The sequence below is a fragment of the Pelmatolapia mariae genome, linkage group LG23, assembly GCF_036321145.2.
Source record: "Pelmatolapia mariae isolate MD_Pm_ZW linkage group LG23, Pm_UMD_F_2, whole genome shotgun sequence".
Classification (NCBI taxonomy): domain Eukaryota; kingdom Metazoa; phylum Chordata; class Actinopteri; order Cichliformes; family Cichlidae; genus Pelmatolapia; species Pelmatolapia mariae.
This window is the reverse complement of record NC_086246.1, coordinates 36,832,249-36,851,027: the sequence shown is the minus strand read 5'-3', so window position 1 is coordinate 36,851,027 and position 18,779 is coordinate 36,832,249. Positions and strand designations below refer to the sequence as shown.

Here is an 18,779-nt window from a genome sequence, read left to right as displayed (position 1 = left end):
GTCACTTTGACCATTTTCCCTTCAAAGTCACCTTGTTCACCTGGAGACCTTTTCAGGTTCTGCTACCTCTCTGAGGTCACTCTTGTTTGAAAAGTTGTACATTTTGGATTTCATCCAAGTTCTTAAATGTTGTGCAGACAGCAAACAACAATTCTACTTTCATGTCCAAGATCATCGCTGGTGATCAAACTGCAGCCCAAAAGATGTTCGTGGAAGAGTCTGCAGTGCATGAGCAAGATTGACGCTATTAACACTCTCCCCATAATTCACAGGACTTGCTTAGTTCTGCTTTAACACCCTTTGGCATCTGGTGGAGAAGATTCTATATAAGCAGAAGTAAAACAATCAAACCAATGCTATTCACATGAAGTGCCTCTCACTGACTTCCACACATTTGCGTTTAATGGATGTAGAGGAGATCAGGTGAGCAACACAGAGCCTCAAGATCAACAAGACTGAACAGGACCTCTGGAGTGATATAGAAACAGCAGAGGTGCACACAGGGGGTGACCCCGTGGGACAGATTAGCCCAATTTAAATTAGTTTTTGGTTTTATGAGTACTGAATTCAGTCCTCACAGCTGGGAAACTTTAACAAAGCGAATGATTCATGACTCGGATGATTAATCATGAAAACATTTTCCAATTATTTGTTAAACTCTTAATATATTATTATTCTTCTGAGTAAGAGCTTCCTGAACGATGAAATAACTGATGAGGACACAGCAGCTACTCCCAAAAGAATCTCAGTGTGTGCCCTGCTCGGTCACCGACAGTTCATGACATCAGCTGCAGCTAAGCTTCCTTCATACGATCAGTAAAAATTCACTATGCGTAAAAGATTTAGTTTGTTAATGGAAGAAGCTCCTTTAAAAACCAGACTGCAGAGCAGCAAATGTAGTGTATATTTAAACACAGTATAGTTTTCAGTCCTCGGGCAGCTGAGCGTACATGAGCAAAGAGGCCGGTGGGTCTTATTAAACAACACTGGCCTCATTCTCTTTGAAGAAGATATATAGTGGGCTCCATAACTCCTCTCTGCTGCTTTACAAAAACTTCTAGGTGGTCTTGAATTCCACTTGTGTTTCTGGAAGAGTAAAACAATGGAAAGTCTGACATGTGTATATGAGCACTGCTGCCAGACAAGTTAAAAATATTCCAAAGTTATATACTACTCAAGTCCAGAGAAAACACTACCTCACTGTTTGCATTGCTGAAGAAGAGCAACTAATGACTTATAAGTCCACGTTGTTCCCCGAATGCTCATCCTGTTGTCATCAAGCATTTTAAAAAAAGTTTGCCTCAACCAATCAGCGCGCAAGTCAGCTCCTCCATGTCCAATGTGTCCGCTTCAAACAGGAAATAGAGATGTACGTACCCAGTTCATCTGCATGTTCTGAAACTCGAGGCCAAAGTAATCACTCTCTATGAGGTTGCCTCTGTGGAAAACCTCAGAGAGAAGGATCTGTCCAAGAGCCTTTGGCTGAAAGAAAAAAAAAAGAAGAAAAGCAGAAGAATGAATTATCATTTTCATCACTATGTCAAAAAAAAGATTTCAGAAGTTCTGTGACAATAGATCTTATGAGCTTTATGAGAAGCGAAAGTGCATCGCTTTAAAAGAGAAAATATTCAGAAAGATTCCACAGATGGAGAGCATCATCAAAAACTAATTTCAACTAAGCCCGAAGAGACCGAGGACACGCTTGTGTTCAAAGCGAGCGCTGAATAAATGCCGTCTGCCTGTGTGGTGCAGAAAACATTCGCAGCTGTAAATGATCCACTCCATTGTGTGTTTTATGGTTGCGTATGTTCCATCTGTCGATTTAAATACTTTTCTCGACTTGGATGAGCGTCTAAGCTTACTGTACTTCGCCGTTTATCTGGGCCTGAGAAATGTGCATGCGGGAATTCTGCACAAGTTTACCATCTCAGTGCTCTGGGGTTTGTTTTCACTAAATGAAGAACTAATTACTATGTATGAAGAACACACTGCACTTGAGGTTTGGAATCCTAGCTTGCGACTTTTTGAGAAAATTATAGCCTGAAACATCTGGTTGTAATGTAAAATAGTATTTTTAAAAGCCTTATAAAAAGTACTGCTTTGCATTGGCTAAAGTAAAGGATTACAACTCAAAGCACGCCAGGAGATTTACTGTAGTCAGTCTTTTCATTACTTTGATACAATCACATGTTCTGCATTCAGAAAATCTATAAATTGCAGGTGAAACCTACTGACACAACATCCATAAATTTAGGAATCTCTTGTAAAATTCCCCCTTTTTCCACACATTCAAGGTATCTGATTCCAGCTGACCTCAAACCGGTGTGTTGAAATACTTTGTCTGGGCTGCCTTTGAGTGCAGGCCAAACATACAATCCAGACAACGTCAGCGAGATTTTTTACGCAACGAATCGGGAGCCAAATGTAAGGAACGCTTTGAGGTATTTTGTCAATTTGACTCATTCAGTGAGTGCTTCATTAACAAAGTTATTAGAGCAAAACCAAATCTTCCCTGCGGTTAGACAATGTTTCCATACACTAATCCTCATTTCTTCTCAGTGTTCTTGAGGTTTACCATGTACACCTCATCCTGTTATAAGTCAGTGGAAATTCAGTCTAACCAGCAAACAAAGTTTAAAACCACACTGTCAAACAGCTACAATCAGCCTAATCACCACACGATTAATGTTTAGGTTTAATCAAACAGAACTGAGGCCGCTAGTTCGACAAGAAACCCAGAAGCAGTTGGCAGGTTTGACCTGCTGAGGATTATGTTCTCAATGCAGTAGCCATGAGCAAACTACTTAATGCTATCTTTTTTTTCTTGGCACTTTGTCTTTGTGTTACTCATTAACCCTCTGCTGGAATTGTGAACGTGTGTTTAAGAGCAAAGTAAGATCAAACTTTGACATGTAGCATTATCTTTTACAGTCAGACAGGGAGGGATAGCATTTTCTTATTGACCCAGCTAGCCTCTTTGCTAGCTGCCAGGTGAAGCCAGGCAGCTAGCAAAGAGGACAGGGTACAACTACTGCACATCATTCCCCCATTTCCCCCCTTAAAAAGTTCTTTCCAGCATCACTGCAGTGAAATTCCATGTAGCCCGCAGATAATATTTTCCCCTCAACCAACTTCCTCTTATGCTGTCCAATTTGGCTTATCTCTCTGTGAAGTCACTAACTGTTTACTTTGTGGGCACACACTTAAATGTTGGCAACCCTGCAGCGGTTTAAGTACAGATGAAGTATTTTACAGTGGAACAACAAAAAAAAAAAAAAGAAAAAAGTAAATGTTATGAAAAATGCCTGAATTTATAAGTCTATAAACTACAAATATAATTTGGCTAATAACGTACTAAAAGCAAAAAAATTATGGTACAAAAGCAGTCGTCAAGTTCAACTCAAAGAAGCAACCACGATATGAATGAAGTTTTACACTTTACAGACATCAGAGTTAAACGTCTTAAAAATTAAATGGACTTTTAGTCGCGGTTGCCAATAAATCCATATTTTAGCTGTTGAATCACATGACTCATTCTTTTGGAAGGGCCTGGAATCTAGACTGGTTCCAAACTGTCCAATCCATCTGAATTGTTTGCCTCCGAGCTTATCAGCTCCTTTATCAGTGCTGGCTTATTTTTCCTGACAGCTGAACATTGCAACACTGTGACATCAGTCTCATGGTGGTGGAGCTTTTGCACACCTGAGTCACATGCAAGCCTTTAAAAGAAACACGTTGTTTGAGTTCTCAGAGTCATAGATAAGAAAACAATTGTACCGACCTGTGAAGGCCTCTGACACAGAAACTAAATGGCATGGGCATATCCAGCCCCGTTTCTAGATATAAATATCTTTTGAAAGCATGAAAACCTACTACCAAAATTGGCCGAGCTGATTAAAAGAAATCCAAATTTACTTTGCTGTTTAACTCCACCTTTAAACGTAATTTATCAGTTCTTCTTTGCCGCTAATGTATCATAAACCAGTGGGCGGCACCGCAGAAGCCCTCCTGGCATCTTAAGTTCAGTCACATCTGCGATGTGACAGCGAGATCATGCAGAGTTTGTTCACACCCTACTTGTGGTGTGGACCACAGTCTCATCTCCACGCCAACATTAAGGCAGGTCAATGGGTCACCCAATCAAGCTCCAAAAGCAGCGGGGGATTATGGCAAACAGATGTTTCTCTGGGAGACAAATCTCCCCTTGTTTGTGTGTGTGCACTGGGAGCAGGGGTGAGTACAAGTAGAAGCTTAAAAAACAGCCTGCTATAGGAGAAGACTGCCTTTCTCATGCACAGAGAATTTCAAGGGGGGGGAATGAAAGAAAAAAAAAAAAATACAGGTGCAATTCAAAAATGCAGGGATTGGTTGTACCTTGCATGACAGGTTAAACACTGTTTAAAGATCACGGTGAAAGGCAGAGGGCTCTAGCAGAACCTCCCACTGACAGCAGGGGTGTGTTGGGGCTTGCATTTGCCACAGTGGGAGGTACGCTGTCATTTTTCACGGTGGTATACATTTTGACGTTAAACAGGTTCTTCGATGGATTTTATAACTGAATGGCAATTTCCCTTCTTCTTGCTGCCTGGCTTTAGGACACGCCCGTGGACAGCTGGCAGTCATGTTGTTTGTTGGCAAATCAACTCTGGAAGGTGGTAATCGGGATCAGATGTTTTACAGAGTGCCTTCTGCTCAAGTCACCTGTGTAACCCAGATAATTTACAGCCTCGACTTGGCGTTTAAAACATGAGGGGAGAAGAAAAAAAAAAGAAAAAGAAAGAAATCTCAATAGGTGGATCCTCCTTAGGTGGTGGTAAATTACTCCCTGCAGCAGGAAAGATTACCATAACAGTAAGAGCAGAGAGGAGTTGTCTGAGGTATTTAACAAGAAGTCCTTCAAGGCACAGCCATTAGATAGTTTAGCCACTTCAGTACACAGTGGGGTAGCGTGAGTGCTTTGTGGGGATGAGAGCCGAATGCTTCTCAGCCTGTGTTTGGTATGAAGAACAAGATTACCGCTTTTGTGAGCATGTCCACGTAACCGACGCCACAGATGATAAACTGACCACAGATAACAAACTGAGATACACCACTCTGATATTACTTTATCCAAATTCCCTCTGGAAGCAAGTCTTTCCACTGGACAGCCATTCTTACAACACTTCCAGGCACTTATTTAGCTAGCCATTTCAAACCATTATCTAAATTGACTTTAATTTCAAACATCACGCAACATAAAAACTGCATGCATAGAATCACTAGTGAGATCAGATGGGAAAAAAAACCTTACAAATCTTTGCTTTTTCAGCTTTTTTTGCTCCCAAAATAAGGTTTTAAAGTGTTTTTCCTCTACAAGAGTGCCATGTGTCTTGATCTTGCAATCTCTTGTTAATGCCAGAAACTTCCACACAATTTAAATAAATGAATAAAAATCTGTGTCTCCCCCCCCCCTTTGGATTGTAGTGCCATTTATTCATCTAAATTGTTAAACACACAAAACAATTATTCATTAAAAATCCATGTAAAAATGTCTCTAAAGAAATGACAATCTGAATAAATAACACTCTGGGCCAGAGGAAAATTGTGTATTGTTAACTTTAGTGTAAACCATCCATTTTAAAGGATAATTAAACACTTTGTTGCATTTCACACTGACTGCATCGTTGCAAGAACGGCTCACAGATGAAACAGGACTTTAAAGCACACATCACGGTTGAAACAAAACACAGGGACAGGCCAGGGGGGTTTGGAATTCCTCGGCCCAACTTTCGACAGGGCTTCACTCCTGACTGTGTCCCCCTCCCCCACCACCTCGGCTCAAACTTTGTACTGGCCATGACTGCTCCCTCTGAACTGCCCCTCTTGGTTGTCAACCTTGCTATTTATGTGCTTGTTTGCTAACACTAAAGCAAAGCCTGCCTGGATTCCCTCCCACCAGCACCCTGACTATAAACGCATTTTCACACAGCTAGGTTCCACAACCCACTCTCTGCCCCCCCCCCCCTTTTTTTTTTTTGCAAGTTTTAAGCTGGAAGTTAAGGCCAGCAAAGGGGCTGGCTGTGCTGGATAAAAGAGGCCTGTGTTTCCCCTGCCCCGCTGGCCCAGCCTCCCTGTCCAGAAACCACAAACTGAGCTTTCTCCTGTGCTGGCTGGCTGTGGGAGGGGCCTGTGGACAAGAGTCATGCAAGCAAATGTCTGCTGATGATGACCCATGTCAGGTAACTGGAGCAGATGAAGGCCAGCAGATCAAAGACTCTCTGGTCTGATTCGACTGCCTTAGGTCCAGGCTAAAGACATTACATGGCCAGAAATACACACACCTTCGCACGCAATATGATTTTACAGTTCAGAGTTATCACAAGGGATGAAAGATGTGCTTTAACAATAAAGAAATGAATATGGAGAATGACAGCGGTTATTCTAGGAATGCACCAATATACCAGCAGAATATTGTAATCATAAGACGTCAAAATCCATAAATTATGTGGCATCACAACGCAAAGCAGAAATACTCCAAAATAGTTTCCATACATTTATCCCCCCTGACTCAGAGAAAAACCACACAAAACAAAGCAGAAAATAAGAACATCTATATCAAGCAAATTTGCACAATGGATGAATCCCTTGTGGCTTTCCTGTGTGTAATTTTGAGTGAAGTGTATTTTTGCTTCACTGTACAGTAAGAGGGGCAGTAAATGGCAGGTGATGGAGACTGTACACAAGATATTTGGGCAGCTGAGCAACCAAAACGCCACAATGAGGGGAGGCAGTTACTTGAAGGCCACAACCATGGCAAACATTCCACACTGCAATTTTGTATCTATTTTTGCACACGGACTCCATGAGGGAGAAAAAAAATATAATTAAAAGCGTAGGAAAAGTTGTGCTGGCTCAATCAGTTCTCTTTGAAGTGACTGCAGACAGATAGGCACAAAAATAATAAATGATAGAGCACAAACTGAGCGCACATTTCTGATGCGTTTAGCTGAGCAGCCATTCAGTACACAAGGATAAAAACTATTCACCCACCAGCCCACGACTCCTCACAATGAATGAATGAACAGAAATATTAAGCAGTGAACAACAGCCTCTCAGAGGCCATCTTGTTCCTGGTAAACTCCAGTCTGCTTGACAACAGCACTGCCGTCATTCTCTTTTTGCAGCTATGTATTTCGGTCTGCCACCTCCTATCAACACCACGTGCAGAGCCGTGCTGAACTCAGACCTCAGTCAGCCTGTCAGAACTCAGAGAACAACATTTTCTTAAAACCAATTAAATTTTCTTCAGACTGAACAGCACACAGGCCTGCTTCCATGCAAGTCTAACATATGCCTGTTACGCTCTATTAGCTTAAGACTTTGAGACAACATATGGTGCATAAGATTATGAAACGTCTGCCTCAGCAGTACTCCTGAACTGCTACTCTTGTGGCTACACAAGGATTTAGGATACACACAGGAAAGTATAAATATACAAACCTATTCGAACACAATTAGCAGCTGCCAGGTCTTCTTATTACACTTCACCATCAACCAGCCACTGAATTGAGCATTTAATCATTGTACAGACTCTACTTAGATTTTTTCCCCTTCACATAAAAAGCCAGGAAGCATGCTCTGATAGAGTGGCTTCCTTATTGCTTCCTATTGGCCTTCTCAGTGACTCCTGCTGCAACTTGGCAAGTAGACATGGCAAAGCAGAGCCACAGCATGGATCTCAAAGTTTGTTCAACAGCCAGTATTTAAATGGGATCAACTTCTCTAAAGTAATTCCAATGAAAAGAAGAAAACAAAAGCAAGAATATTTGGCTAGGATTTATACACTGTATGTGATGACTGTGTGAGTAACCAAATGCTTCTGTAAAATGTATACTTCTTAACCCCCCCACCCCCCAAAAAAAAAAAAATTAAAAATTAAAAAACAGAAAGACCAGACTCCTAACTTTTAATATCTACTCCTTTGGAAGTCAAGCCTTAGGGACAGTAAAGAGAACTACTACCACTTGGACCTGGAGCAGAAATCACAGCCAAGAAACCAAGAGGCGCCCTGCTGAGTTACACTAAGTTGCCCCAATAAGAAGCCTTAAAGAGGAAGGGATTTCAGCACCAAAGCCATGTGGCAGCTGTCACCAAGACACACCAACAGACAGACACACAGACACACACACACACACAAACCAGGGTGACCAAGGCCTCCAAGGTAAGATGCAGCCTTCTGTGGAGCAATCCGCAGACATATTTAAAGTAAAAAACGAGGTGGCACGAACCATACACAGTAGAACCTACTTCTATATCAAAGAACTCCTGAGAGTCGTCCAGCCCCTGCACACGGATCTGTATTCCTCTGCCTTGGCTTATGCTCCTGTTGACCATGTTGCCACTGAGACTCTGGCCCGGCTCCAGAGTGCTGATCCCAGCATTGAACTGGGCTCCCAGTCTTGTGCCAGGGGTCTGCAGGACCCTGTATGAACCTTCTATCTCCCCCATTCCAGCTCAGGGAAACGCTCCTGCAAATTCAGAAAGCAACAAACATTAACACAAAACTCCCACTGATCAAATATTTTCTTTATTCTAAGGACAAACTATGTGGGCTTAAAAAACAAAACAAACAAAAAAACAGTCCAAACAGCTTCCTTTAACTGTGAAGTTGCGAAGCTGTTTACGGACACCTGAGGCTCATTGATAACAAATGTGCCACATTACGCTGACATGCAGAAGACCATGAAATAATACTGACCCAAACCATTTATTTTTACCCTCAAGCAGAAGTGCAGGTTGGCACAAAAGACGGCCTAACATACGAAAAGAACCGACGGCGCACCGATTTTGCGCTTCATGTGGGGCCCAAAAGTCTCACCAAGACGTAAACCGCGTTTACAGCAACACTTAAAGCCAGAAAAGCTTTCGGGAAAAGCATGAGGAATGTTTAAGGTGAGGTTTGTTTTCTTGATGAGAACCTGAACTCAGTGGATTCCAGTGTACGGACGAGAACCGAAGCTAAGTTAATTATCTTAACCGAGAATTAGATCCGAAAAAGTCGCCACACGAGAAAACAAAAAGAAAATCTGCTCAAAATCGGTTTTAAACTTACCGTTCTGCCCGAAATGAAACTAAACGCTAAAAGTTTGAAACGCCGAAGAGGACACTACTCCGCTCCATGGTCGTCGTCAGCCAAACGAGTGCGCACTCAACAGCAGTTTATCATTGGCTACAGCAGAGCCGTCTGTCCTGCCATTGGTTCAAATGTGGCTAAGGATCGTAGGCAGGAGAGCCAAGATATACTTTCTTCTATTTTAAATGGCTTTCACGGATGGAGAAGAAGAAACTCACCAGTCGGAATATTTCTTATACGAGAGTAATGTTGCAAAAAGTAAATGGGGATTTGCGCCAAGAGTCAAAGTCGATAATAAGAAGTGTTTTATATCATAAGTTTGGTCTGATTTGACCCACAAAGCGAAACTGCCATTATTTAAGTTTGGGCTAAAGTCTGACCCGTAGGTGATGTAAATAGACTTCACTGTAAACTTCTAAGTGGTACAAATTTAGTAACACAGTTCTCTGAACACATTATGTGTGTGTGTGTGTGTGTGTGTGTGTGTGTGTGTGTGTGTGTGTGTGTGTGTTATCCTATTTAACCATCTATAAGTCTTTAAATGCCTCAGATCTGAATTACATCAGGACAATGGGCACTTTGCACGGCGGTCCAATGTCTGGTAAGCCCATTTTAAAGACAAAAACTATGTGAGGTAAGGAGGAGGACTTTTTTTTTATTGTAGTGGCGCTCCCCCTACTGTTCTCTCTCAAAAAATCTCAAACAACGTTGCATCATGCTTTAAAAATGCTTTGATAGGTTCTATAATTAAATCTGATGTATATGCACGCATTTCCACTGAATGTGTGTTTATCATAAAGCAAAATGTGTATCAACGCACTGCAGAAATAATGTTTATGCTGAAGTACAAGTATTGATCATAGAAATCCTGTTTGGAATGAGGAATGATGGGGATAAGGCGAGGCTATGGGTTACTAATCAAACTCAATCGATTAACTGATCATCAGTAACCGGGAGCACCTCTATGAAAGCAGAGGTTTTGGCAGTTTGCTGGTCTGGAGCAGTCAGGTCAGACCATTTACAAGTGGAAAACACTCATGGCACTTGGTAGTCCCCCCCAGGAATGGACGACTCAGCAAATTCACCTGCAGCTCAGAGAAACTGCAGAAGACCAAAGAGCTACATGTCAGACACTACAGGCGTCAGTTAGACTTCTGAAATGATGTCCTTTGGACAGGTAGAATCACAGTGGAAACACTTGGCCATAATGCATGACATGTCATTTAAGCCAAAACAAAACGCAACCTATCAACACCTCAGACCAACTCTTAGCATGGTGGTGCTGATATCTGGGCTTGTTCTGCAGTCACAGGACCCTGGCACTTCGGAGTCATTGAGTCATCCATGAACTCTTCTGTGTACCTGCTGATTCCCCTCCCCGACTGGGAGGAAAGTTCCTGTTTGAGCCCTCCGTCCCACAGCTATTCTGAATGGAGAAATCAATTGTTGGCTATATTAAAGCTAAAGGGTTCCCCAGTCCTCTTGCCAGCATAGTGATAGGAAGCCCTCTTCTGTTAATAGTTTGTTTCAGTGCTCTTTGCCTGTTAAACCTGTTTCTCTATCCCCCTTTTCAGTCCAGACTCATTCCTGGAACCCTGTTTGTTTGGTACACAACTCACTTGTGGACTGTGGACACCTCCAGCAAATTTTGCCTGCTCTTGCTTGTTTTCTCTGCTACTTGCAAAGGAAAGGTATTAGCCATTCACAACCTACCTGATCACGCCCCCCACCACCACCACACACACACACACACACTTCTCTGACACTCCTTGATTTTCTCCTGCTGACAAAGTGTTCCTCCTAAGCTTCAATTTACCATCCTAACAAGTAAGACTGTCTGAAATATTCATAAGCTCCGCAATAATCAATTCCTCCCGCCTGGGCTGCAGTTAACACCCTCTCTGCTCTGCAGCAGAGCTCCTCTGCATCCCTGTAGTGAAACCACTCTTCCCCGTCACTTACCTGTTGCCCGTTAATAACTCACTACCATTCAATGAACTCTGTAAAGCTGCCAATCGTCGCTGATCTTTGAGTCTGATCTTTGCATTTAGATTCAGACTAGTTCATGACAACACTAAAATATTCTAGAACGGATCTGTCTGCAACATGAAGCTTGGCTACAACTTTTTCTGAAGACCAGAAAAAGAAAAAAATTGGGGTGTCAAATGCTGTGGCAGAACCTTAAGAGAGCTGTCCATAAATGAAGGGCCACGAACCTAACCTGAACGACCTGAAGCATCATTTCAAAGAAGAACAGTGATATGACTGATAAAGACATACAGAAAATGATTACTTGCTGCTGAAGGTGGTTTTGCGAGTTAATGATTCACGACTTTACTTTTTTCTCACAGGACTGCAGACAGCCCTGTGAAAACTTTTCCACATGACTGTATTTGAATGTAATGTGCAAATTATTTTCGTAATATGAAAATGTGTATCTATCATCTGGTATTTCAAGTCTTAACAAGCACAGACATTCAAATAACATAAGACACTTTTCATGTCTAAAATAATTTGTTTTTATCTAAGATATATTTTCTGCTATTATATGTTGTGTTTTATTGCAGGACTTTAGTATTTTAAAGCAGACGGTGCCCAAAGAGAACTGGTGCTTTTCATGGGAACGATGACAACTGACAGCTGAACCACTATGACCTTTGCATATAACCAGCTACTGTCCTGGCCATAATTATCAGTTTCCCTGAATTTCAAATTCATAATTGAAAACCTAAATGCAAATGAAGCTATTTTGTTTATACAAGCCAGGTCAAGATGATCACCATGGCATCTGGAAATGTTGTAGACTTCAGGGAGTAGTTGACCACAATTATTAGAAAGTATTTGTGGCGGAGGTGTGGTTTGTGGCTCCGCTGCAGAGGTCGGGTGGTCCAGTGGGCTCAAGGGGCAGTGCCAGGGAGACTGACAGGGCAGCTGGAAGCAATTCAGTAATTACACTGTCCCTATTTCAGTGACGTCGGGACCTGGAGGAAGGAAGGACAGGTGAAGACAGCTGGAAGTCTGAATAGTACTGAAGGGATAGAGGAATTTGCTACAGCAGCATCTCTTTGAGGGAAAGGATAAAGGGACTGAGGGACGCAGAGATGCACATTTTGTAAATAAAGACATGGTCACAAGCATGCTGAGTGTCTTGAGTCCTTGCTGGGGTCACATCATTATTTAAAATTGTGCTATTTGTCCAAATACTTCTGAGTCTCTGAAAATGAGAGACTATGTATAAAACCAGATTGACAAAAACTGTGTCACTGTATAAATAGTCGTAGACATAACTGTATCTGCTTAACGTCTCAACAAGAGGCTGTCTGATGTCTGAAGTTCTGATGATGTTTTTCTGATTTTTGTTCATTTAAAACAACATTTTATTTGATGCAAAACATTAAATGGAAAGATAAAAATGATCTGCTAATAGAAAGACAAAGAATGCAATCTGAACTGGATGACTTTCCCATGTTCCACACTGTCTTTTGATCTGTGTTCATTATCTGCAAGAAGCCCTGGGCCTCATCACAGTGCCCATCATGTGTGATGAAATTAGTCTGGTAGATCTGAAGCCTCGGATTTGTCTGAAGCTACAGTTTGTGCTGTGTCTTTATATGTGATATTATAAAAAATGAGCATAAATTGAAAACAATAAAACATCAAAATTAACTGTGTGTGTGTAACAGATATTAAAAATTAAACAGCATAACAGATATTAAACATGACCAAATTTTCAAATTATGATGCCAGTTTATTTTTGGGTAACCCTGTGAACTAAGACCTCTAAACATTTGGTTTGTTTTTTCAACTCTTTATGATATAAGTGAGAGCAGTTAACCCTTTGTATAAACCAAGAGACAGAGACCACAAATTCTCTACTCATACAAATATCTAAAATACTGAAATAAACTCTTCATTGACAGACTGAATACATTTATAACTAAGCACAAAATATTAAAGATCAAGATCCATTGCATTAACTAAAATTGTATCAATCAAAGAAAGTATGCAGCTGGAGCTTTTATCTTAAAGCTTTTATCTTTTAGCTTAGCACCACTGAACGACACAGGAAATCATTCCTGCCTGTGGCCATCTCCCTGTACAACTCATCCGCTTAACACACTGTTTACTGTAACAGCTACACCCTTCTTGCACATGTTCTTTTTCAGCTATTTATTAATAAGTGACTTTTATGTATATATATGCCTGTATATATTGTGCTATTCTTAGTTAGTGTATTGTCTGTCTTTGTTAATGTTTGTTTATAATGGAGCACTGTAACGAAAAATAATTTTCCCTAGGGATCAATAAAGTATTCTGATTCTGATTCTGATTAAAGAAAGATTTTGACAAAACTGATCACCAGGCATTAATGAATAAAGTGGAAAGGTATGGTGTTAGAGGGGTGGCACTAGACTAGGTGGAAAGCTATTTAACCCTAGAGAACCCATGGGGTCAGATCCGACCCCATTGGTTTTCTAGGGAAACCATGGGGTCAAATTTGACCCCATGGGTTCTCTAGGGTTAAACAAAAGGCAACAATTTGTGGAGATAAGACAGCATAATTAAAATGATTGAACATTGCTTGTAGAGTCCCACAGGGGTCAGTATTGGATTCAAAACTCTATGTGAGCAGGGACGTCAAATTAACCTGAAGCAGTGGGCCACACTTCTGTCAGCATAAGGAAGTTCAACTACACATTTAGAAAAAGAAAAGGTGTAGTTTTTCTACATGACAAAGAAATGCTGCTGTAGTAAGTGAAAGAAATGTGTATTTTTTTTTCTTTTTTTTTTTTTCTTTTTTTTTTTTTACCATTGGTCCATTCTAAAAATAAACAAAAACAGATTTTCTTCATAGTAGATTATAAAAACAGGACTTTTCTGCCATTTAATTGTTTATTGATTACTTAATGGTAGTATTAATGGCTATGGGGAAGGCCATTATTAGTAGGAGAAGCTGCAAAATTTACAATTAAAAGTCCAAAATTTATCTCCTTCTTTTTCCCAAAGCTTTCCAGTGGCCCAGATTTGAGTCTTTGTTGTGCCAATTCTGCCTTTTGTTTGACACCCCTGATGCAGATCATCAGATACTGTTCTCATTTTATTTGTGGTTGATACAAATATTCTGATAAATAACACTGGACATAAATGTCAGATTAAATTTCTTGGTGTACTTTTAGACCACAAAATCACCTGGAAACCTTAAATAAAGCATGTACAATCAGACTATCAAGAACTATTTTAGTCCTGAGTAAAGAAAAGCATCCACTGAATCATAAATTCAGTAGTTCACTTCATGTTTATTGTTTTCTTATATTTTCATATTTAAATTACTGTGCAGAGGTGTTACACACAACTTCAAAAATGGCCCATAACAATTGTTGTCACAGGGTTTGAAACAGACTCAGGCGCAGACCAGAAATCCTTGGCAAAAGAGACAGTGCGTTTATTTACAGTGAAACACCAGGTGGGAATATATGTATATATATATATATATATATATACAAGCTCCTCTCCTCACACACGCTTGCTCGGGTCCAGGGCAGGCAGGCACGCACACACACACACACACACACACACACACACACACACATACACACACAGGGGCCAGGGGCGGGAGCCCGTAATGAGCACCGCCCGGCAGAGGAGAGAGACAGAGAGAGCAAAAAAACCCTAAAAAAACAAAACATGTTGCCTATCACAGAGTCAGCCAGCGAGGCACGGGGACCATGACAATTGTAAAGCAGGTAAAGTTTCAAGAACACAATAACATTTTATTTTTGAAATCAAACTTGTTCAAATTTATGAGCCTTGTTAAATATCATACTGCACAAGTACTGTATGAAACATAGAATAACCTGTCACCAGCAAATATACAGAAGATGTTCTCTAGAGATGGATTATAATCTAAGGAGAAAATATAATTTAACACTTTGTAAAGCTCAGACAATAGAGAAAATCTTTTGTGTTTTTATCTGTGGGGTCAAACTATGGATGAATCTTTCAGCAGAATAAAACATTAAAAAACAAACAAACAACGACTTTCAATTCAATTCAATTTTATTTACACAGCACCAAATCATAGCAGCAGCCATATGATAGTAAGAAAGACAGCTAAAAATATAACAGGCAACTTTACAGATAATAAAGGCTGTTGGAAACTTTCAACATGGAAATTTCAACATCTTTGACAAGAAATAAAACTGCAAACAACACTACAAGGGTAGCTGACTTCAGCTGTTACATAAGTTGGGGTACAACTGTGCAGATTACAAATTCAGTGGATGGCAGCACTGTTGGTGCTGTTGCCAAATTTTAGGTTACTGCCTGTTCTGCTAGAAAACAGAGCAAATATTATTTATACTTACTTACTTATTTCATTACAAATATCTGACAGCTTTAGATTTTACAGCTAACACTATTAGGCAGTGAAAATATTTGCCAAGATCTGCAGTAATATGTTTATTCAGCTTCTAAAGCTAAAGAAACGAAACATTGCCAGGTAAGTTGAAAAATGCATAGCCAGAAAGATGACAACAAGACTGTTGGGATTACGGAGAGAAACCCTACAATTGTTTGAATAGCTTAAGGGATATGATGTATATCAGTATATTAAACTATAAACAATGGTAATATGCAACAAAAACATCAAATATAGTAAAAATATTAATAGGACAGTTTTGCTGCACAATAAAGACTTTTAGTGCACACTGCTGGTGGTACTATCTGCCATTTGTTAAGTAGGTTTAAGAATGCAAGATAAATATTAGTGTATAATTAATAATTAATAATATAACTATTGTTCATAATTTTATCACATTAATCATTATTCCACTGCTTTAAGTAGTTCCTAATATATTTTAAGAGTTCTTTACAACACTGTCCTATTTCAGAAACTAACTGCTTTTCAGTATCAGTTTCTTAACTTAATTTGTTCATAGCACCTGTTTCCAAAACCACTCGTCCAGATGTAGCTTTGCATACTTAAGATACTGACCTTTGAGAAAAGCCTGCAATAAAGTTTTCTTAACTCTTTCACTGTTTATGGATTAGCTTTGGGAAATTCAGCAGTGTAGTATTTCTCTGTGCTATGCTGCTGCTCCTCTGCAGTCCTGTTTTTGTTTTCTGAGAGAAATTCAAGTTTATCTGTACATTTTCTTTTCTTGTCAGGTCTTGAATTGCACAATTTTCCTTAGATGCCATTACTAAATCAGGATGTACAGTTGTTATTGTCAGCTTTGTTTTTATTCAGCATTTCTATTAGAGTAGCAACATATCACACCATAGTTCTTATACTGGATCTTGGTGCAGCCCATCACAGCCTGTCAATAGAAATCAATTTTCTTCTGATTGGTTGCCCCCTCCAAACAGAAGACGTGAAGCGCAGGTGGACGAGGGTTCTCTATTCACAGCCAGAGCTATGGGCCTGAGATAACCATATAAGGGATATCCAGTCTCATTGACACTGTACAGAACTATGATAGATGATCCTGACTGACTATAATGAGTGTCAGCTTTTTTCTACATTCATAGGTGTTGGCTCTGTGATGTCAGAGATGGCTTGGTGTGTCTAAATGCTTATAAAGTCACATGGCGTGTAACAAATAATGATGCAAACTTTCTGTGACTTTTGTTTAAGGTGACGCTTAAACATTCAGCAAAAGATGCCAGCACAATAGTCTTGAGAATGTGACTAGACAAGTTTTGTTGACTTTTTAACAAAGATAATTAAGGTGGATACTGTTGAAACAATTACACCAAGCCCAGTTCTTTGGTATTGATTCATTATTATGAGTCACCTCAGCAGGTCATTCAACAACATCTAAGCATGGGTTTATATGATTCCCATGTTGTCATTGCTGTTTGTTTGACTTAGGCATCATGTCCATCACTGATGGGCATCTGTCAGAGTTTTAGCTACCACTGTGTTGAGGAGGTTTGACCATTTAAACCTTACCTAACAGCAAAGCCAACTGCCAAGCTGGTCAAAAACAGTGTCCTCAGTATGAGTCAACCTGCATGGGCTGGGAGGGCGTTAAAGAAATATGTTGTCCATAATTATAATATAGATCGTGGAATAGACATGTAAGTCATTAGATTCATCCATCCATTCGCTTATCCTTTTTCAGGGTCACGGGGGATGCTGGAGCCTATCCCAGCTGTCACCCTGGACAGATCATCAGTCTGTTGCAGTGCTAACACATAGAGACACAGACAACCATTCGCTATGACATTCACACCTATGGGTAATTAAGATGAATCAATTAACCTATCCCCACTAGCTGCATGTCTTTGGACTGTAGGAGGAAGCCGGAGTACCCGGGGAGAACCCACACAAACACGGGGAGAACAAACTCCACACTGATGGTGGAACTGAACTCAGGACCTTCTTGCTGTGAGGCAACCGTGCTACCACCGTGCTACCGTGCTGCTGTGGTTAGATTCATAACCACAAAATTTAAAATAATAATAAAAATGAATTAAACTCTCATCAGTTACTTTTTTATTTTTTTGTTTTTTCTTTAAATTGCAGCAATTTCCTTCATTTATGCCTAATATTTATTTCATTTGAACAACAGCCATCTCATGGCGCTTTAGTAGGGCCAAGAGCCTACAATATCTGAGAGAAAAACGAAAACTCAGATGATTACATATGAGTAGTATTTGGGGATGTATGAAGGAAAAAGACAAAAGTTTTAAAAAAAAGAAGGAGGAGGAATGTAAAGAGGGAAGTGGAGAAGGTAGGCTTAGTGTATAAGACGTCCCCCAGTAGCTGAGTCTTTATAGCAGCATAACTGAGGGATGGTTCAGGGTCACCTGATCAAGCCCTAATCTTAAGAGATGACTGAGAACCTACACAGATAATCTAGCACTAACTATAATCTTTATCAAACAGGAAAGGTTTGAGCCTAATCTTAAAAATAAAAACGCTGTCTGTCTCCTGAATCCAAACTGGGAGCTGGCTCTGCAGAGGAGGGGCCTGACAGCTGAAAACTCAGCCTCCCATTCTACTTTTGGAAATCACAAAAGTAGCAAAAGTGCTGGAGTGATAATAAACAAAATGCAACAACATAACAACATCTTTGTTACAACTTTGCAATTAAAATGGATGGAAAAACTGATATGCATTTTTTTGTGCACAATTGAACTATATTGCATATTTGGAATTGTTAGTTAACCTATGCATGTCTTTGGATGGTGGGTAGAAACCAGAGTGCCCAAAGAGAATACATGCAGGTTCATGTGGAACAGGGAAACTTCACATAAAGGCCTGAAGATTAGAATCCAGGACCTTCTTGGTGTGTCTCCCTTCTTATTTATTATATTATTATGATATATGATTGTATATCATTGTTGCTGATTACATAAATAAAATGTAATAACAATGTAATTAAAAATGATAACAAAGACTTGCACTTAATTAGGCAGGATTCACATAGCACTTTGAGAATGGGCCCCTATGTGTTGAAGCATGAATGGGGTACATGGTGTAGCCTATAGATAAAGGAGCACTCTGTGCTACCTGAGATAAAGAAGACTACGAAAAACGTGTGTATTTTATGTTTGAGTGAATTAACATTAATAAGTTCTGGCAATTTTCCTTTGGGGAAGGTCAAAACCTCTTTGGTAGGTCCCCAATTATTTTATATGTAAGAAACACTTATGAGTT

The 18,779-nt window shown here is 40.1% G+C and overlaps 1 protein-coding gene across 3 annotated transcripts in view; it reads right to left on the bottom strand.

Annotated features, from left to right (window-relative positions):
- Positions 1–9,219, bottom strand: part of farp2 (FERM, RhoGEF and pleckstrin domain protein 2) — a 30,602-nt gene extending 21,383 nt beyond the window's left edge. For all 3 annotated transcript variants that reach the window (XM_063465735.1, XM_063465733.1, XM_063465734.1), the window contains exons 1-3: positions 9,092–9,219; positions 8,287–8,507; positions 1,378–1,482 (exon numbers count right to left, since the gene is read on the bottom strand). In XM_063465735.1, the coding sequence (XP_063321805.1) occupies positions 1,378–1,482; positions 8,287–8,487 (306 nt within the window). In that variant the 5' untranslated portion in view covers positions 8,488–8,507; positions 9,092–9,219. The remainder of the gene's footprint in view (positions 1–1,377; positions 1,483–8,286; positions 8,508–9,091) is intronic.
- Positions 9,220–18,779: the final 9,560 nt, after the last annotated feature.